Genomic DNA, 22,508 nt, shown 5'->3' with positions numbered 1-22,508 from the left:
GGATAGATGTATAAAGTTGGATTGGAAAATTTGCTTTGTGGTGGCTTTTATTAGCATTGTGGTCAAGAGGACACGGTGATCGTAAGTTACAGAGGGAAGGTAAGGGGTGGGACAAATGCTGAAAAGGAAATTGGGGTTGTGGTCACTGGTTGATTTCATCCCAGAAATCCTGGCCCGAAAGGGACTGTCTGGGTTGCATTCTTCCTTCTGCTTCTTCTTCTACATCTTCCTCTTCCCTCTGCGAGCGGATGCTATAAATCTGAAATAAAAGCACGAAATGCTGGAAACACTCAGCAGGTCAGGCAGCATCTCAACCTGAGACGTGAACTCTGTTTATCTCTCCACGGATGCTGCCTGACCTGCTGAGTATTTCCAGCATTTTCTTTCTTCTCTGGAGGCCTTCCTTTACCATCCAAGGCCTTGCAAGCATCCAGCAACACTTCACTGCACACTTAAAAAAAACTTTTAACGTGTTGCAGAAAACCACTACTTCAATAAAATCAAAAGATCCACTCTCAAAGCTTAAATGCAAACTTACCTGAAAGATGTGTGTCCCTTTAAGAAGTCCTGACCGCATCTGTCAGTCTGCTGAACGCTCGCTTTTCAGATCGAGCTTAGGATCCAAGTTCGAAGTTTGCAGACATGGCATCAAGTCGGCGTTGCATGCCGACTGACATCACGCTCTGCATTTACATCTCCAGAGCCAGCGCTGCAAGGCCCTTGCCAAAATGGCGGCTGCTGAGTCCCATGCCAGAGAAGGGTGCGAGAGTGGTGGCCACCATTTTTTGCCAGGATAGCGGTGTAAATGGGTGCCGATAAGCCGCCCAATTTCTATGCCATAAGCTCTTGCACAGTACAGGAAACTTTGTGATATCCGGCACCGACGGGACCGAGCTGTTGCCGTCCCATCAAAACTGCCGGACAAACCAGCGCTAATGTTAAAACATACAGAAGCTTTTGAGCTCCGTATCTAGCAACAAACCCTGTTGTGCAACAGCTTCTAAACAGTTGGCCGTAGCTTGCAAGCATCTCTGTAGCTAAGCAACAGCTTTAGCTAGACTTTGCAGAGCCTGACTAGTGGGGGAAAAAAAAGCAACGAAAAGAAAAAAAACTTACTGAACCGACTCCTGAATCTTGCCAGTGGCTCGAGCATTCCGGACAGTTAACCTCCGGATAAACCAAAGTTTCCTGTACTGCCATCTGATATTTAATTTTGTTTCTGAAGCGAAAGCAATTTCTTCAAATGATGTACTCCAATTAAAAAGACATGTTTTACCACACCATTGTGAAATTTGTAGAGTTGGCCAAAGGGTAGAATTACAATTTATCACTCAAGGCAATAAAAATTTTAAATCGATATGGCTCATAAGTCATATATAATCAAAAAGTAAATATAAACTTTGGATAATAGACTTGTGAAGCTGCCAGGAGAAAAAACTGCATTCCTTTTATCCCAAAATTAATTTATTGTATCTATGATTCAATTCATTATTACAGATGCTCACAATTACAGATGCTCACTAAGTACATTGTAGAAGGAAGTACAATTTTTCAGTACTAGTCAATATTCTGTGGCATCGTAAATGGAGAATATGGTCATTGTCTTACCTGTCACTGATGTCTTTGTGTTATTGATTCTCTGTCCTTCTGTTTCGGTGTCTCTTTTTCTTAGCTGCTTTTCTCTTTTAACTCTTTGTCCTCTTCTGCTTTTCTCTTTTTTTCTTTTTGGTGGTGGGTGACATGGTATGGTATAGCAGGGAAAGGAGCCACCAATGCCTGCAGGCTGTACTTGGGGTAAGGGTTGCAAGGAAATTGTTGCCCTCGGATGCTTCCTTCCGAACCTTTCCCCAACCACTCGTTCTTTCCTCCCCCACCCCTTTGCTTCCATTGTCTTCTCTACCCTTTCACTATATTACCCCACTCCCTTTCCTAGAACCCCTTCTCTCCTATCACAACCCCTACCTCTTCCCCTTTTGAACACCCCACTAAACCCATGTCCTTTCCGCTCCTCCTTGCTCTACTGTCACTCACCTTTAACCCTCCATCCACTCTCTCTCCAAGGGTGGGTGCTGAGAGGCCATAGGCTCGCTCTCATGGCCTCCGCTACTCTCTCCTTCCTACCTTCCACACCTACCCGTTTCCCTCATGGCCTCCACTTCTCTCTCCTTTCTTCCTTCCTTCCTACCCTCCACACCGACCCGTTTCCCTCCATGGCCTCCACTTCTCTCTCTCCTTCCTTCCTTCCTACCCTCCACACCGACCCGTTTCCCTCCATGGCCTCCACTTCTCTCTCCTTCCTTCCTTCCTTCCTACCCTCCACACTGACCTGTTTCCCTCCATGGCCTCCACTTCTCTCTCTCCTTCCTTCCTACCCTCCACACCGACCTGTTTCCCTCATGGCACTTCTCTCTCCATCCTTCCTACCCTCCACACCGACCTGTTTCCCTTGGGGGGGGGGGGGGGGGGGGGTTTTGTCTTCTTTCGAAATTAGAATGAAGAAGAAAAACGCTCATCTGCCTGTCTCTCTCAGCGTCTCTTTTTCCCTCTGTCTCTTAGCTGTTAGAAACTAGAATGTCTTACAGGTTTACATGGTTGTCCCTTTTCTGCCAACAAAGCACAAGTGGAGATAAATAGTTTGCTTAAAAATTCAACTGATGTGTTTTTAGAAAATTGAAGTAACATTGGGGATGAAATTAAATTCCATGTGCTGCAAAAGGGTCGATAGCTAATTGACCACCCGCTATCCACCCCGGGCAGCCGATTCGCTACCTCCCGTCTTGCATCATCGCTGAAGTTGGATTCTAGCCCCACTAACATGAAACAGGATCTCTCTCTTCTCGCTTTTACTTTCTCCCCTCGCTCTCGGCCCTGCCCTTGCTCTTCGGCGCTCCCAACTCACCCCCCCCCCTTGCTCTCTTCCCTCCCCCACCCCCCCCCCCACCCCAACAATGCTACAACTGAACACTTATTTTTTTTCTCTCTCCCAGATACATGCAACCTCTCTGCTTTAGAAAGATTCTCAATAGAAATTTACCCCTGTAAAGATTTTGAAATTTGCTGACCTTGTTTTTTAAAATTATTTTTAAAAAGCAGCTAAGCAGAAAATGCTAGAAGGTGAAGAAAAATATTTGTCAATGCAGCTGACAGTAGTACTGCTGCATCCTGGGAAATTAATACACAGCACATGCTCAGACTGCATAATGAAACCTTTAATGAAGGTATTAAATGACACAAAAGGTAATTTATTGGAATTGTGAAGTGTAATTTAAAAAATATATTTTGTTCAAGCCCTTATTTTGGACATGAGAAACTTGAGTTACTGAAATGAGAACTGAAAAATATTCAAAGTATTTTGAGCAATGTGAGAATCCAATGGCCATATTGCACAATCGCAGGGTAATATGCTCTAACTATATTGTAGTAGCTGTATTCAGTTATTTAAAATCGGGTTACTCACAGGTGGGGGACTAGACACTCTTACTAAAAATGCTTATTTTTTGTGATAAACCCATTTTCATTAATAAATCTGCACCAGATTCCTACTCATAAATATGTCAAGGAATATTTTTTAATGCAAGGAAAAAATAAACAGTTACGTTCTAAAACGCTGCCTAATTGCCCTGGTTCATGTAAGATTTTACGTCTGTTTATGCAAATGAGTTATGGAAACTTGAACCATAACTTCACTTTGAAAAACGAGTGCAATTTTGAGCACAATTTGCGCCCAAAGCGGAAACCCTGGGCCACTGAATTTAATACATAATTGTTATGATCTCTAGCACTTCCAAGATAGTGAACAGAAGAATTAGGAACAGGAGTAGGCCATATGGCTCCTCGAGCCTGCTCCGCCATTCAGTAAGATCGTGGCTGATCTTCAACCCCCAACTCCACTTTCCCGCCCGATCTCCATATCCCTTGATTCCCCTAGAGTCCAAAAATCTATCTATCTCAGCCTTGAATATACTCAATGAATATATTAAGAAATTAATATTAAGAAAATGTTTCTACCAGCTAACTAAACTGATTTTTTTTCAACTTAAGTCCCAAGAGCGCTCTCAATTGATGTCATTTCAAATGGAAAAGCACAGTGCAGTGAGTGCTTGGAATGAATGATCTCGTAAATCTGTACTCGGCAGGAATTTGATATTGTGGATAATTTCTACAATGAACAGGATCTATATTTTTAAATACATTCCCACTAAGAAAAGGATTGTATTTTTAAAAAATAAGTAAAAATCCAATTTCCTGAAAATTCTCCAACAGTCATCTGCAGATTGAAAATTTCCAGTGCCAGGGCCTTGTCTGTTGTATTAAATGATTCTTACAACCATAGGACCGCACAGACTTGTCTGAACATTTTGTAAAGTTATAAGAATCTAAATTAAAGGTTTCGCTTGTGTAAAATTTTGGTCTTAGCAGTTTCTAGTCCTGTAATCCATGTAAATACAAAGCAGCGCTCTTACTGATTTTTGTAGATAATACCAGCTGTTTTGGCATTACAGTCTGTCTTAGGTTATTTTTCAGAGACCTTTTGAACAAATCCAGATGAAAGGCTGCATTGTTCAACTGTAGCTGCAATTTTCTACAAAAGTCTCAAGGATAATATACACAATGTATATTTCTTAACAGAAGTGTGCCGTAATTACACACCAGCTTTTCAGTTTTGTAATCCACTTGATTATTCTTATAATTCTTTTTTTGAGAAAAAAAACTACAGATCTCTGATCAATTCTCACCAACATTGCAGTGTATACAACTATATCTTTGCAAGATCTCAAAGGTTAGGAATTATCTATATAAAAACTGGTCTACTTTTGAAACGGGCAGGATTATAATTACTGTTTAATGTCTGCTACATTCTAATATAATCAAGAAATTGGATGTTCGTCCTTTTGCATATTGCTGAGATTTTTAGCCCTTTTTTTTTAAAGCTTCTCCTAGAGAACTCACTGAAGAGGAGAAGCAGCAAATCCTTCATTCAGAGGAATTTTTGATTTTCTTCGACCATAACATACGTATCATAGAACGTGCTCTTGCTGAAGATTCTAGCCTCTTCTTCGATTATGGCGGCAAGGAGTTGGATGAAAAAGAAGGGTATGTTTTATCATTTTGAAATGTTAATGTATTTTTCAGAGGAACTGTGATATAATTAAACCATAGGGTGTGCAACTGGCACAACTGTTGTAAGGGCAATTGTCAATATACAAAGTGTTTGCTCATGCATATCAGAGACTGAGTTGCTAGCAACTTATCAAACCTCACTGAATTAATTAAAAGTGCTGATAACTTAAAAAAAAATTATATTCTGATTTTCTGGGTAAAAATGGTGACTCCCTGTGTCACTGTAGCATCAGTACAATTTGCATGTAGTTTTGCATGCAGCTGTTGCATAGAAGGATATTTCATGTAATTAAGTAAATTGCTTGTAGGAAAGTTTTATTTGTAGGAACAAACTTGAAGCCCTGGATTTTGTTTAGTTTTGCATGTGGGAGTGTGTGTGAGCCATCAAAATCTCATTCCACTTACATTAATTAAAATCATCCTAATAAGTACAATAATTACACGCACGTGTAGTATGGAAATACATAGGAAGATAGGTCCTCTTAATGGCTCCCTGGGTAAATGCACTGTCTGGTGTAGTGTTGAGCCTGTTCTGGGTTGCTAGGTGATCTTGTCTGGATCAATAGTCGGAGCATTACATTAGTCTCAGCACTTCGGTACAGGGAGGGGTAAATCAGCTCGGGCACCTGTTCCTGGGGGCCATCTATTAACCCCCAGGTTGAGGATAAGATTAGATCTGGTTGTAACTTCCACCTATGAATAGGCTGTCGGTGTCAATGCTCGAGGCTCACTTGTGAGCAATGGCCACATGAGCAAGGGCTGCTTGTGGAATGCAGGGAGGAAAGGTGGGGGAAATTCCATAGCATCTTGACACTGAGCGTAATGAAAGCTTTGCTGCATATTGTGGGTTAATACTTTATTTTATTTTGAGTTTTATTTTGTTTCATTTTATACAGAGACTTCCAAGCTGGGCTAAACCTTTCTTTCAACCGCCAGTTTTATGATGAGCACTGGTCAAAACACCGAGTTGTAACCTGTTTGGATTGGTCACTTCAGGTAAATCTGAATTTTTTGTAAAAAAAAGTAATTCATACAAGGAATGGTACATTTTAAATGTGCTGATAAAGATTTATTGTGACTTTTTACTGTACTGTGACAAACTTAAAATTTGTTTGTGCTCTTTTTGCAAGGCACTGCCAATTTTTGAGGGTGTTGCTGCATACTTGGGGTACCAGTAAATTGGAAATGGGCTAATGTGGTGCCCATTTTCAAAAAGGGTAACATAACAGACATTGGCAACCAGAGGCCCATAAGTCTTCAATTCCATGGAATTGATTAATAGGAGTGTAAATGATGGTCCTATGCTGGTTTCATGACCCAGGCGCTATTTTGCATTGCTAACACCAATTCAACCTGCCCACAAACCATGGCCTGTACGATTTGGGAAGCCACCATTTCCAGCGATATTTAAAGGGATCCTCAGCTGCTCTCAGTTAATCATGGGAAAGCTTATAATGTCTGTGCAACATTATCAACTCTTAAGGGGCTTCTGGCAAAGCATTTTTTTCATCATGGTGTCCTGTTGGAAATTCCACTCTGGCTTGAGAATGAGGAGGACAATCAGGAGGAAGCAGCAGATACAGCTGGAGGAAGAGCAAATAGGCGGAGGAGAGCTTGCGGAGGAATTCTTAACCTCCAAGAGTGTATATAGGCTCAGAACAACATACCTGCAATCCTCTGTGGAGCAGTGCATAAGGAGGCTGTCAGAGTCGTGCCACCTCCTGCAGCAAGACCTACAACCAGCTATCCAAGCTATCAGTGTTGCCTGCTGCTGCCAAGGTCACTGCAACCTACACATTCTTTGCCGCCAGATCCTTTGGGGAATATCAGTAATATCAGTCAGTCCAGGGTTTATGCTTGCATTAAGTAGATGACGGGTGCCTTTTTTTTGCCAGAGCAAACACTTTCATCACGTTCTCCATGGACATCCAAAAGCAGCAGGATAGGACGCTGGAATTTGCTCAGATTGCAGGCTTTCTCTCAAGTCCAGAGTATCATTGACTGTATCCAGCACGCACACTATTGGAGAATTGGATCAACAATTCTGTTGTCTGGACAGGTCTGGTGACTTCTTGCAGTAGGACCCACAAAGAGTGTCCCATGTGATCATGGTTTGCTGTATGCTGCATAACTTTGCTCCGCAGCAGGGACAACACATGGGCCTAGAATTTGCGGTCCTGATGTCTGTGAACTGGCAGCATTTGCCGTTATTCCGCCTTTGAAAGTGGCTGCAACTTCAAGATTTAACGCGTGCACAGCCTAATGCAGAAAACCTGAAGTTGCGGCCTGTGATTCACTGCTCTTCCATAGGCTGCGCTGTGCCTCCCCACTGCACCCCGCCCCCCACAGAGCCGGCAATCACTGACGGAAACTTCGGCTCTTCCACAGTAATTACGCTGTTAAATTCCGCACTAAAAGTTAGACCCAAAGGGATTCAGTGTAACTGGGTTTAACAGCGTGTTGACTGCTAAACAAAGGTTATGGGTCTGAAAAATGAATCTTAATTTTGTGCAGTGTCGATTCCATTTTAATAAAAATTGAAATTTTTAAGAAACTTTGAAAAACTTAAACATTTTTTAAAAGTTTGTTCATCTTTAATTTAGGTTTGTCCTTTCCCCATGTGAGCCCCAATCTTTCTTTTGCTCTCGCTAACATTTTTAAAAAGTTAGAATTTTAGAAGCTAGTTCACTTCCGTGTTTGCTGTCTGAGAAACCTGCATTTTGATTGGCCGCTTAGACAGCTTGTTGACGTCACAGCAGCTCGGGCTATGGGATTCCCCACTATGCTCCGTTGATTTCAACTACACGTCGGAAAACCCCAAATTCTCGACACGAGATTGTGAGATCTTTGTTGGGAAGCTTACTTCGGGGCAAGCGGCGAATGCCTTTGATTCGCCGCTGACCGCAAATACGGGCTGTGGAGCCATCACTGGACGAGGATCTTCAGCATTTTTTTAAAAAAGAAAGGGAGAAAATCGATGCGAAAAATAAATCAACCCTAAAAAAAAATCTCGGGTACATTTGGAGAACATCAGTTTTGTTTAAAGTTTTTAATTTTTAACATCGCTAAAACTCAAGAAAACAAGCAAGGGATGACTTCAGATTTCAGGGGACTATCGGTCTAGTAACTTGTGTCAGTATGCTGTTTTCCTTGCACCATACCTAACTAGGAATGCAAGACTACAGTATAAGGAATAACATCCTCACAGCTGGAGCTAAAGATCCAGATCCCCATTAAAAAAAATCGAAATTGTGCAGTCTTTTTTTGCTGAAAATCGGGTCCAGAGATGCACGCATGCCACAACAATGATGTCAACACTGCACATACAGCATGAAATGTGCATGCTCATGTCACAGATGCGATGCATACGCATGTTCTCACATAATCTTTGGTTAAAAAAAAATGTTCGGGAATCATGGGGAGGATGTGGGTTTCAAATAGGAGAGCAATTTTTCTTTTTACCAATTCACCACCGCAAAAAGATCTCGGAATTTAGCAGTGGAAATCAATTCTATGCATTAAAAAAATGATTTTAGCAATCCCTAACTACTTATTTTGCCATTTGGGGTGTTGGCAGCACTGCTGGTCTTAAGAGTACCCACTACTTATTGTTCCTATATTCATTGGCTTCAAGCTGTAGAAGGGGGTACTAACCACGGGGGTGTAGTCAATGAAGTAATGGACCATATTTCATCAAGCTGACCCTGATGATTAATTTTTGTCCTAATTTAATGGTTATAAATGCTATGACTGAAAAAGCTGAATATTCAAAATTAGTGCGTGCTAATGCTATTTTTTTTAATCGAAAAGATCTGGTATGAAATATAAACCTATTTTGCATTCTACATAATGTATATGTTCAATATTGCTCAAAATATTTAACTTTTTTATTTTAATTTTGAGCCAGGTTTTGTTGAGAAACCTAAAGTGCATCAGAATGGATTGTTGGGATCCTCAATCCTTAATCAGAAAGTTTTTAACTGATTACTTCTAAAGCTTATATTCCTGTATGAAAGAACTACTGTAAATACCAGTCAGCCTAGTGTATTGATAGGCTCAGGTCTTGCTATTTAGAGCGAGTTGAGCAGTCAGATTCAGCATTTATTTTGAGCAGTAGTGTTTTGGCTGTAAAATCCCTTCATGTAAAATTGCAAAATAATTCAGTGTAAATGACCCAACCTAGAATTAATACTTTACTTATGGTATAGTGCACCCATTTTGTTCTTGTGTAAGTTGGTAATTTGGCATTCACTCTTGAAAATAGTGGTATTGGGTATCACTAATGTTTTGACTAGGTAGCATGCAAGCAGTTCTTAACATTGAGAAAACAGGAGACACTGGTATACTAATCTGATAAGAACACAATTTGCCTCTAAACCTCCCCCTAAGCTAGAGGGTGGGTATAGCTGCTTAAGTTAGAAAAGACCAGTGTTCGCTTTTTATATTTCAAGTAAACATTTTGCTCACTATATTTAGTGCTGCAGTAATACGTTGTCTGCCCTTTTCCGCCCCCCCCCTTTTCCTTTTGTTCCGCTCTCACACCTGGCAGCTATCCCTTGCCCTGCCAGTACACTTTACACCCAATCTCAGCCTATTACCATCTCATCTAGCTTCTAACACCTTTTATTGTCTCTTTTTTACTTCTTTTGTTTCTTTTATTCTTTTGTCCGATCGCAGCCCTGCCTCCGATCTATCTTTTCTTTCCAGTTTTGAAGAAGGGTTCGACCCGAAACGTCAACTCAAATTTCTGTCCACGGATGTTGCCTGACCTGCTGAGTTTTTCCAGCATTTTCTGTTGTTATTTTGGATTTCCAACATCCGCAGTATTTTGCTATCGTACACTATCGTTTGGTTCACTGCCACACCTCTTCTAGGAATGCCTACCTTGAAGAAGTTCTGCTCTTCTCTTCGACGGGATCTCCGTTTGGCTCTTCAACCTTGTTCATCTTCATTACTTTCAGTTTCCCTTCTCGTGTTTGATCAGGTATCTGCCTAGACTCGGTTTCACAGCCACATCATTTTCCTCAGCAACTGTCTCCGGTTCCGACTTATTCCATGTGGATTCCAACTAAACTTTCACCCTTCGTGCTTCGGATCCACCCAGGATTACAAATATCTCCAAGATATTCATCGTTCCTCGAACTACTGCTCTCGCCACTTCCTGAGATCCACGCTCAACGCCATGCGGCGCCACATTAACACTCTCGACCTCTCTCTTCAGCAGCACCGACGCACTCTATCTCAAAGCTGTCCGGGTCCACAGTTCCATTTCATCCTTCGACTCATCAGACGCTTCAACAAAAAACTTTTCTTCTTCCTTTCCGATGTCAAGGATCGCAAGCTTCATCAACTCTTGGACACCAACGCCCCTCCGGAACCACCTTCCCCTTCACTTTCCTTTGACCCCCCTTCTCCCAATCTTACCCCCTGCCGCGTTTTCACTATCCCCTCTGACCTTCCACTCTCTGACCCTGAACGATCAGTCCTCAGCAAAGGCCTGAGCTTCATCCCCTTACGCCCCCACCTCAATGAATTTCGAGCTCGGCACGATGTTGAGCTCTTTTTCCGCCGCCTTCGTCTCCGTGCCCACTTCTCTGGCCAGGAGTCTTCCCCCCGCACAACTGACCCTTTCTCCCGCTTGCAGAATTCCCGTTCTACCTGGACCCCTCCCCCTGGCCTCTTACCCTCTCTAGATCTTTTCATCGCTAACTGCCGCCGTGACATCGGCCGTCTCCATTTCTCTGCTCCCCTCACTCACTCCAACCTACCTCCCTCTGAACTTGCAGCACTCCATTCTCTTAGATCCAACCCTGACATTGTCATTAAACCCGCTGACAAGGGTGGTGCTGTTGTTTGGCGTACTGACCTCTACCTAGCGGAAGCTGAACACCAACTCTCCGACACCTCCTCCTACCTCCACCTGAACCATGACCCCACTACCGAACATCAAACCACCGTTTCCAAGACTGTCACTGACCTCATCTCCTCTGGAGATCTTCCCCCCGCTGCCACCAACCTCATAGTTCCCCAACCCCGCACAGCCCGCTTCTACCTCCTTCCCAAGATCCACAAACAGGATTGCCCTGGTAGACCCATTGTTTCAGCCTGTTCTTGCCCCACGGAACTTATCTCTTCCTATCTTGATTCTATCTTTTCTCCCCTTGTCCAGTCTCTTCCCACCTACATCCGCGACTCTTCGGACGCCCTCTGCCACTTTAACAGTTTCCAGTTTCCTGGCCCCAACCGCTTCCTTTTCACCATGGACGTACAATCCCTCTACACCTCCATCCCCCACCTGGATGGCCTGAGGGCGCTCCGCTTCTTCCTTGAACAGAGGCCCGACCAGTCCCCATCCACCACCACCCTCCTCCGCCTGGCTGAACTTGTTCTCACATTGAACAACTTCTCCTTTAACTCCACTCATTTCCTCCAAATCAAAGGTGTTGCCATGGGTACCCGCATGGGTCCTAGCTATGCCTGCCTTTTCGTGGGCTATGTGGAACAATCTTTGTTCCAGTCCTACTCGGGTCCCCTCCCTCACCTCTTTTTCCGATAGATTGATGACTGTATCGGTGCCGTTTCCTGCTCTCGTCCCGAACTTGACAATTTCATTCACTTTGCCTCCAATTTCCACCCTTCCCTCACCTTCACATGGTCCATCTCTGACTCTTCCCTTCCCTTCCTCGACTTCTCCGTCTCCATCTTTGGGGGTAGGTTATTGACCAATATTCACTTCAAGCCCACTGACTCCCACAGCTACCTGGACTACACTTCCTCCCACCCCGCTTCCTGTAAGGACTCTATTCCATTCTCCCAGTTTCTCCGTCTCCGCCGTATCTGCTCCGACGATGCCACCTTCCACACCAGTGCTTCAGACATGTCTTCCTTTTTCCGCAACCGAGGATTCCCCTCTACCGTGATTGACACTGCCCTCGACCGTGTCAGTTCTATCTCTTGCACTTCTGCCCTCACCCCTGCCCCTCCCTCCCGGAACCACAATAGGGTTCCCCTTGTCCTCACCTTTCACCCCACCAGCCTCCACATTCAACGGATCATCCTCCGCCATTTCCGCTACCTCCAAAGTGATCCCACCACCAAACGTATCTTCCCCTCCCCTCCCCTTTCAGCATTCTGCAGGGACCGCTCCCTCCGAGACACCCTAGTCCACTCCTCTATCACCCCAAACAGCCCTTCCCCTTCGCCTGGCACCTTCCCGTGCAAGCGGAGGAGATGTAACACCTGCCCCTATATCAACCCCCTTCCCACTGTCCAGGGCCCCAAACACCCCTTCCAGGTGAAACAGCAATTTACCTGTACTTCTCGCAATCTAGCATACTGTATTCGCTACTCACGATGCGGTCTCCTCTACATTGGGGAGACCAAACGCAGATTGGGTGACCGCTTTGCGGAACACCTCCGTTCAGTCCGTAAGGGTGACCCCGAGCTTCCGGTCGGCTGTCATTTTAATTCAACGCTCCATTCCCACTCGGACCTCACCGTCCTTGGCCTCTTGTATTGTTCCACGGAAGCTCAACGTAAACTCGAGGAACAGCACCTCATCTTCCGATTAGGCACTCTGCAGCCTTCCGGACTCAATATCGAGTTCAACAATTTCAGATCATAACCTCGGCCCCTATTTCATTTTTTCTTGTAATTTTTTCACTCCTTTTCCGCCCCCCCCCCCCCTTTTCCTTTTGTTTCGCTCTCACACCTGGCAGCTATCCCTTGCCCTGCCAGTACACTTTACACCCAATCTCAGCCTATTACCATCTCGTCTAGCTTCTAACACCTTTTATTGTCTCTTTTTTACTTCTTTTGTTTCTTTTATTCTTTTGTCCGATCGCAGCCCTGCCTCCGATCTATCTTTTATTTCCAGTTTTGAAGAAGAGGTCGACCCGAAACGTCAACTCAAATTTCTGTCCACGGATGTTGCCTGACCTGAGTTTTTCCAGCATTTTCTGTTGTTATTTCGGATTTCCAACATCCGCAGTATTTTGCTATCATACATTGTCTGTATTAGGAACATGACTGATCAAATCATTCAAAACAATCCTGTACGTGCCAGTAATCTCCTAAATTTAGTTGGATTGTACAAGTCCTGTGTGATATCTTGGGTTAATCTAGAATGCTTCTAGAGGTGAGCGGCGAGCTAAGTGAAACCTTTCCAAGAGGAGCAAAGGAACAAGAGTAGGTCATTCAGCCACTCGAGCCTGTTCTGGCACTCAGTTAGATCATGGCTAATCTCCATTTACCTGCCTTTGCTTCATATTCTTCGGTACCCTTACCCAACAAAATTTGTCGATCTCGGTCTTAAAAAATGTTAATTGACCAGCATTCACAACTCTTTGGGCAGATGAACTTCAGATTTCCACGAGCCATGGGAATCCTATATTAAAGTGCCAGGGTGGGTTGCCACCTATCCAATTTTGGACCATATAGCCCAGTTTTTAGGCAAGGTTGTCCGTATACTTCTAATATAAGAATGTAAACTGGACACCAAGGGCTAAATTTTAACTTTAAAGAGTGAGTGGGTTTGGGAGCAGGTGGTTAGTTAAAAGCGCTGAAATTGACAGCTCGTCGGGAAGCTGGCTTTAAACCGCCAGAATCCACCTTTAACTCGAGGCGTTAGGCAGCGAGCGAGAGACCCCCTCGGGAGCGGCTGGTTACCTATTTAAACCAACTTAGAGAGAGTTAGGAGACTATTAACAGCCTTTTTTACCTGTTGGAGCTTTTACTGACTGTCCACAGGATTCCCGGGCTTGCTGAACCTCGCCAGTAAAGGTAAGGCGAGAACACAGCGGCAACTGAGGGAGCTGAACAAATTACAGGAAACTCTCGTTTAAACGGCACCTAAATATCCAGAATTCTCTCTCAACCGGCAAAATTCATACTCCGAAAACAACACCTCAATAACCGGAAATGTTGCCGAGTCGGAGTCTCCCGCGGTGGCTGAGTTAGTCAGTGGGGGTAATTCTCCAAACTGCCACTACTCGGCTTCTTGGCGTTGTCAGAAGTCGGAACACCTCAATAACAGGAGTCTGACTCTTTGTTAAAAATAGCCTCGGTAGATAACCCTCTCCGTCATCCGTAATTTTTAATCAACCGGCAATACGCCAGTCCCGTCGGTGCCGGATACCAAAGAGTTTCCTGTACATATTTAAAAATCACAAATACTCAGACCTCACACCTGCTTCTTTGCCTAAGGGAAAGGCTTTTGCTGACACTACTTGTGCTGAGAGTTTGCTTTCAGGTGTTTGCTGGTGATTCCTACAACTTTTGGAAGTCACTCTCGCTACATTGGAAGTCACTCTCGCTACATTGGAAGATTGTGCATCAACGAATAAGGTGAAAGCGAGTAATGGTAAAAAGTTAAAATTAAAGGCTCTTTATCTGAATGCACAAAGCATTCGTAACAAGATAGGTGAATTAGTGGCACAAATAGAGATAAATGGCTTTGATCTAATAGCCATTACAGAGATGTGGCTGCAAAGTGACTAAGGTTGGGAACTAAATATTCCCAGGTACTTGATGTTTAGAAAAGGAGGGGGCGGGTAGCCCTGATAATAAAGGATGACATAAGGACAGCAGTGAGAAAGGATCTTGGCTCGGAAGATCAGGAAGTAGAATCAGTATGGCTGGAGATGAGAAATAACAAGGAGCAGAAAACATTGGTGGGAGTAGTTTATAGACCTCCCAAACAGTAGCTATAATGTTGGACAGAGTATTAATCAACAAAAAACAGGGCCTTGTAACAAAGGTAATACAACAATCATGGGGGATTTTAATCTTCTTATAGACTGGGCAAATCAAATTGGCAAAAGTAGTATGGAGGACGAGTTCATGGAATGCATTCAAGACCGTTTCCTAGAACAATACGTCATGGAACCAACCAGAGAACAGGCCATTTTAGATCTTGTATTGAGTAATGAGACAGGGTTAATTAGTAATCTCAGTAAAGGATACTCTGGGGGAAAAGTGATCATAATATGATAAAATTTCACGTTGAGTTTGAGAGTGAAATACTTTAGTCGAGAACAAGAATCTTAAACGTAAATAAAGGCAATTACATAGGTATAAGGAGAGAGTTAGCTATGGTAGATTTGGAAATTAGATTAAAAGGTATGATGGTAGATAAGCTGTGGCAAACATTTAAAGAAATATTCCAAAATTCTCCGAATATACATTCTATTGAGAAATAAAAACTCCACAGGAAAAGTACTCCATCCATGGCTAACTAAAGAAGTTAAGGATAGTATTAGATTAAAAAAAGAGGCTTATAATGTTGCGAAGAATAGTAGTAAGCCTGAGGATTGGGAGAGTTTTAGAAACCAGCAAAGGATGACCAAAAAATTGATCAAGAGGGAGAAAATAGAATGAGTAAACTAGTAAGAAATATAAAAAATGATTGCAAGAGCTTCTACAAGTATGTAAAAAGGAAGAGAGTAGCAAAAGTACGCGTCGCTTAGAGGCTGAGACAGGTGTAATTATAATGGGGAATAAGGAAATGGCAGAGACTTTAAACAAAAATATTTTGTATCTGTCTTCAGAGTAGAAGACGCAAAAAGCATACCCAAAATATTGGGGAACCAAGGGGCTAATAAGAGTGAGGAATTTAATGTAATTAATATCAGTAGAGAAAAATTACTTGAGAAACTAATGGGACTAAAAGCCGACAAATCCCCATGACCTGGTGGCCTACATCCTAGGGTTCTAAAAGAGGTGGCTGCAGAGATCGTGGATGCATTGGTTGTGATCTTCCAAAATTCCCTAGTTTCTAAAACGGTCCCACTTGATTGGAAGTTAGCAAATGAAACCCCATTATTCAAGAAAGGAAGGAGAGAGAAAAGAGGGAACTACAGGCCAGTTAGCCTGACATGTCGTCGGGAAAATGCTGGAATCCATTATTAAGGAAGTAATAACAGGGCACTTAGAAAATCATAATATGATTCGGCAGAGTCAACATGGTTTCGTAAAAGGGATGCCGTGTTTAACAGATTAAAGGGGTTTTTTAAGGATGTAACTAGCAGGGTAGATAAAGGGAGCTTTCTATTCTAGACTAGGGGTATCCACTGAAGACATGGCTGATGACACCCTTGAGGAGACCAAACAATGAAGCTGAAGAGCGCTTCAATCAAAGCCAAATGACAATGAAATGTGTAATAGAGCAAGCAACCGGGATGCTGAAGATGCGCTTCAGATGCTTGGACAGATCTGGAGTAGCCCTTCAATGTGCACCAGCCACAGTCTCCAGAATGATCGTGGTATGCTGCACTACAAAGCGCAGCAGTGAGGATTGGAGCTGCTGGAGGAGCACGACGCAGAGTCTCTCTGGAGGAAAAGGAATCTGAAGTGGACATGGCACCAGCAGCGCTGCCCGGGAGGTCCAGGATGATCTCATAATGGCACAATTTAGTTAAGGTGCACCCATATGACACCCAGAAGCTGAACCATCTTTCCCCTCCACCTCCCCCCCCCCCCCCCACCCCCCCCCCCCCACCCCCACCCATATCAGAAAGCAGTCCTAAAATGACCAAACCATTTCTGTCACACACACCTATTGCTGGAAGTTAAGTAATGTCTCACCATTCACTCCAATTGACAAGGCCACTTGCCAGGCAGCAGACAAAAATGAACAAGATGAGAAAGTGGTGCAAAGAAATAATTTTATGTTGCTCAAAAAGTAAACAGAAATTTAACATTCTAACATGCAACATCTTGCCAGTCATGCTGGAGATGGACTCCTCCATTCTTCCTGTAAACGAGCACATCATGGCTGAAAATCCTGCCAGAGCCTCCCGCATTTTTTTGTTGCTTCTCCAGGATCATCCACTTTGTCGACGGCCCCCCAAGGTTCAACATCTTCGTCCAGCTGAGCAGTGCTTGGAATGTCATGCGCCCTCCAACAAGGGCTCTCCACTGCTGTTCCTGTCTCCACCATCTGTTCCTGCTCACGTGATGTGTGAGACACCAGGTGACAACACTACTTTCTGACTTAGTGGACTCACCAACTTGTGCGTATCTGCGCTGGTACTTGGTGTGCATGGGTCCTATGACTGTGCACCCTCAGTCCGTGACCACCTCTGGGGAGTCGTCTCCTCCTATGGCTGGACTGTCGGCGGGACACTTGATGGGCCTGTGGGAGAGTAAAGACATGAATTAGAACTGTTCTAAGAATGTTTCAAGTTACCATTATGCGCATGATCATACTTCACTGGCTGCTGACATCAAGTCAACATGAGTGATTGTTGTATGCCATGTGGCTGTATGATATTTAAATCTGTCACCAGGTAGCTGGGAGTTCCGCCTCTCTCCATTTCTCACCGTCAGCAGCTCCGCAACTCTGCTTATCTCCAGAGCCGCCGCCTCTGCTGCAGTCAGTGGTGTCATCACTGCAGGACCACCTTCGGTTCTCTGCCTCTCCCAGGTGTTCTGTGCTCTCCTGCAAGGAGGTAAACAAGAGACCTTTGAGTGAGAGTCATGAAATGACTGCAAGGGATGGATGGGCATCATCGTTAGAGGGTGACTATAAGGGAGACGCGTGACATTGCATTAGGATGAGTGTGAGTGTCACTGGTGGATGGTCAGTTGGGGATGTGAGTAAGTGCATAGACAGAGAGGGATGGGTGCACCTGCAAGGTAGATTGGTGTGAGGAGTGATGTGCAGGAGTAGGCTTGGGAAGGCAGAGTGAGGGGGTTGGTGTGACACGCACATTAGGATGTAGTTGATTGTGGCATTACCCTCACCTTTCCTCACCTCATGAGGTCATTAAAGCACTTCGTGTAATGGATCCATGACCTGCCTACCACACTCCTGCTGCTCACTTCTTCCGAGATCTCCTGCCATGCCTTCTTTGTCTGGGCAGCTAGCCTCTTCCTCCCATCAGCAGGGAACAGGACATCCCTGCAGGCCTGGATTCCTTGGAGCAGGATTTCCACGGAGGCATCATTGAATCTCGAGGCAGCTTTTTGTCATTGAGCCTGCATTTTTTATTGTTCAGCAATATCAAATTATTTACCAACAACCAACTCCGTATTACCACAATGAACTCTCTACTCCAACAACCTATCTTCCACCTCCACCAACCATCAACTCTCACCTGTGCATTGCTCCTTTAAATACCTCAGCTGAATTTGAGTCATGCATGACTTCATCATGCCTGCTCCCGTTAACTGGTCGGGAAACCCTGAAGTCTGATTCAATTGCAGTGGCTTTAAGATCCACAGCTCTCCCGCTGCCAGTGCATCTCGACGGTAAAAGTTCCAGCCCGAAAGTGTCGTTCCTCTGACTCCTGCCCCCACCCACCCACCCCCCCACCCCACCCCAACCAAAGTCTTGTTTTTTTCTAATTTGGAGCCTTAAGGTATGAAGAGAGTTGTTCAAATTCAATGAATTTTCATTAGCATCAAAGAAAACATCAGAGCTCCCAACCCTGACTTCAGTTTTTCAAACTTAAAAGGCAGCAAGTTTGGTTACAGTAAATCACCAATTCGATGTGTGCTGCATTCTCAACATTGATTAAATATTATTAAGACTGATCAAAAAAAGTCACTGCAGTGTCTGTCTCACCCTATCTGCCTGGTCTGAATCTGATTTGTACAATCTTTCCTCCCCTAACCCCCTCCAAAAACAAATTTGTGACTTACAGCTGAACTTGAATGAGTTTAAAAAAAAATATATGTTGTTTGAAAAGTTATAATTATGAGATGGTCAGTGTGCAGACACAGATTAAGTGCTTTGTGACTGGAGACACTGGTTTTCATTCAATTGTGAGGCTCATTCCATTGCTGTTTATGGGCTAAGCAATGAAAGATTCGGAGTCTGGCCTTTCTAAATGGGTAGTAATTTTACTAGAGTGCATATTTATCGCATTCAGTTTACGTGGTAACTAAATTGGGACAGTTAAACTTATTTCACTATCAAGTGAGTTCCTTTGTACTCGATGTAGTGTATGTACCTTTTAAGAGGAACTATGTTTTTGAAGCCCCTGTGTACTGCAGTACCAGTAGTGACCACTCGGGTAAAGAAGCCTGTATAGCGTCTTGTGTAGTCAGTTCACCTCCAGACTTTGTTCAGTAAACACTTGTTAAATCAACTCCTGCATTCCGTGTCTCCATTAACACACGGATCTAACAGTGGCGACGAGGTAGAAACGAACTTACCTGCAATTCGGCAGCACCTAAAGGAGATCGATTCCTCAGACGAAGGTCGAAGCCAGAAGCAAGTTTAAAAAAAAACACTGGTTTCACCAGCTAAACGGCTGGTGGCAGGTAGTGCACTGATCCTTCCTGGGCTGCGGCGGGCTGGGGCTCGATCGGGTGGCTCTGCAGCGGGGCCGGGCAGCGAGTCGGAAAGCAGAAGCAAAGAGAGACAGACGGTGGAACACTCAGGCGGCTGGTGCTGCAAAGCAGGTCGGCGTTCGGACCGAGCAGAGGGAGGGGAAAGTCCCAGAGGGTCCGCTCCACGACGGGAACGGTTCTCCAAGTAACGGAGAAACTGTTTAAAACATATATATTTTTAAAAAAGAAGAAAAATAGAAATACCGCGAAAAGCTGCAGGTCGCAACGGGAACTGCGGGGAACAGCGTTGGCAGCAGCGGCGGGAAAGCGCGGGAGGCGCCATCTTGACTCGGTGGGGAAGAAGGAAAAGCGCGGGAGGTGCCATTTTTGATTTTCAGGATGCCGAAGACTGGCAATATTACTGCTTTCGATAGTGATATAGAAGATTGGACCACATATGTGGAAAGAGTGGAGGTATATTGCAAGGCGAATGAAGTAGCGGATGATAAAAAGGCATCGGTACTTCTAAATCTGATGGGCGCAAGGACATACGGGCTGTTACGAAACTTGATCACTCCAGCCAAACCGATGGACAAGAATTTTAAGGAGATTGTTGATACCTTACAGGAGCACTTAAACCCAACACCGCTTCTGATAGCGGAACGATTCAAATTCTTCAGGAGGAATCAGCACAAGAATGAAAGTAACGCTGATTACCTCACTGAATTACGAAAACTGTCAAAGCACTGCCAATTCGGGGCAGGACTGGCAGATTCTCTGAGACAAATTCGTCTGCGGTCTCCTAAGCGAAGGAACACAGAAAAGACTACTTTCTGAGAAAGATTTGACACTGGACAAGGCTTTCAGTGTGGCTGTATCGTACGAAGCAGCAGCAAGAGGAGCTGCAGAGATACAGCAAAAGCCACAGGACTTCGGCACCCATGAAATGGCACGGGGTTTCGAGAGATGTTATCGCTGCGGCAGATCCACCCATGACCAGAAGGACTGCTGGTTCAAGGACAAATCATGCAGGCAATGCGGTAAGATGGGACACATTGCACGTGTATGCAGATCTGGAAAAAAATCCGCTGACAGTAAAAAGGTCAATAAGGAAAACTACAGAAAGGTACAAATGATGACGGACAGTAGCTCCGAAGACCAGAAGAGCGATAGCGACTCCGGATACAAGAAACTAAGCTGTCTCAAATTACATAATGTAATTGCCAAAGAAGATTACCAGACCATTTGGGTTACCCTCACGATAGCAGGGTCCCCAGTTAAAATGGAGCTAGATACAGGATCAGCTCTGACCATCATAAGTCGACAGGATTACGAGCGGCTATTTCCGCATATACCTTTGAAAGACACATCCATTATCTTGAAGACATATACGGGGCAGAAAGTATACCCCAGAGGGAAAATAAGGGTGCCTGTTGTATATAACGGCAAGAAAATACAGAAGTTGTATTTATACGTTCTGCAAGATGGTGGTCCACCGTTGTTGGGACGTGAATGGATCAGAAAGATACGTTTAGACTGGCACTCCATTCAGGCACTGACGGTGACCAGTAAGAAAAAAAATGATGATGACGTCATACCTGGACGATTAAAAGAAATCTTGGCTAACGCCAAAGAAGTGTTTCAACAGGAACTAGGAACCCTGAAAGGTGCCACCGCCTCAATAAAAGTGGAAGATGCGGCCATTCCCAAGTTTTTTAAGGCAAGGCCGGTGCCATAAGCAATTCGTCCAGCCGTCGAGGCAGAGCTGGAGAATTTGGAAAAAGCAGGCGTGTTATCCAAGGTAGATTGGAGCGAGTGGGCAACACCCATCATCCCGGTCATGAAGAAAACATTGAATAATGATAAATCTGAAGAACAGAGAAAAATTCGCATCTGTGGGGACTTCAAGGTGACTGTAAACCCGGTTCTTCACACGGTACAGTATCCTCTTCCGAGGATAGAAGATATTTTCGCCTCACTATCCGGAGGGAAACGTTTCACCAAAATTGACTTCGCACAGGCATATCTACAGATGGAGGTTGAGGAGGCCTCTAAAAGGTATCTCACGATAAACACACACAAAGGCCTGTACCAATACAATCGACTGGTTTTCGGAGTGGCATCAGCTCCGGCTATCTGGCCAAGAGCTATGGAGCAAGTCCTGCAAGGGATTCCGGGGACTCAATGCTATCTGGACGACATCCTTGTAACAGGAGAAAACGACAACGAGCACCTTGCCAATTTGGAGCAGGTGCTCACTAGGCTGAGAGAACGGGACCTGCGAGCAAATCGCCCCAAGTGCGAATTTTTCCAGAAACAAATATCATATTGTGGCCATGTCATTAACGAAGAAGGGTTGCATAAGTCACCTGAAAAAATTGAAGCGGTCGTAAAAGCCCCCGCGCCTGAAAATGTCTCACAATTAAGGTCGTTCCTGGGATTAATAAATTACTATCATACATTTTAACCGAACTTGTCAACGGTTCTGCACCCTCTTAACGCACTGCTACAAACGGGAGTAATTTGGAAATGGAGCGAAGACTGTAAACGTGCCTTCCATAAATGCAAAGGCTTGATCACGTCCAGGGAAGTGTTGGCTCATTACAACCCATCACTGCCAATCAGACTGGCGTGCGATGCATCCCCTTGTTGCGTGGGAGCGGTATTATCGCATAGATTCCCTGATGGCTCGGAGTGGCCGATAGCTTTTGCGTCACGCTCATTGAACTCAGCTGAGCGTAACTATGCCCAGATCGACAGGGAGGCACTCAGCCTGGTGTGGGGGGTGAAGAAATTCAACCATTACCTACACGGACAAAAATTTACCTTGTTGACTGACCATCAACCCCTCGTCTCCATATTCAACCCTAAAAAGGGCGTTCCCATTATGACAGCGCAAAGGCTACAGAGGTGGTCCCTTTTCCTAGGGGCACACCAATATGACATAGAATACAAAGGAACAAAACAGCATGGGAATGCTGACGGGTTATCGCGCCTACCGTTGCCGATGGTAGAAGAGGCGCCTACAGTGGACCCAGTGGAGATGTTCCACTCGACCATAGTGGAATGTCTACCGGTGACAAATTCTACCATTGAAAAGGAAACGAGAA

At 44.4% G+C, this 22,508-nt stretch overlaps 1 protein-coding gene across 5 annotated transcripts in view; it reads left to right on the top strand.

The window, feature by feature from the left end:
* The window catches only part of dync1i1a (dynein cytoplasmic 1 intermediate chain 1a), a 281,234-nt gene that overhangs the window by 131,102 nt on the left and 127,624 nt on the right, over window positions 1–22,508 (top strand). For all 5 annotated transcript variants that reach the window (XM_085988332.1, XM_085988335.1, XM_085988333.1 and 2 more), the window contains 2 exons: window positions 4,932–5,094; window positions 6,018–6,117. In XM_085988332.1, coding sequence (XP_085844458.1) covers window positions 4,932–5,094; window positions 6,018–6,117 — 263 coding nt within the window. The remainder of the gene's footprint in view (window positions 1–4,931; window positions 5,095–6,017; window positions 6,118–22,508) is intronic.

The sequence above is a fragment of the Somniosus microcephalus genome, chromosome 5, assembly GCF_052327205.1.
Source record: "Somniosus microcephalus isolate GS21.2 chromosome 5, FLI_Smic_1.0, whole genome shotgun sequence".
Classification (NCBI taxonomy): domain Eukaryota; kingdom Metazoa; phylum Chordata; class Chondrichthyes; order Squaliformes; family Somniosidae; genus Somniosus; species Somniosus microcephalus.
The sequence above is the reverse complement of the archived record's forward strand: the minus strand, read 5'-3'. Positions and strand labels throughout refer to the sequence as shown.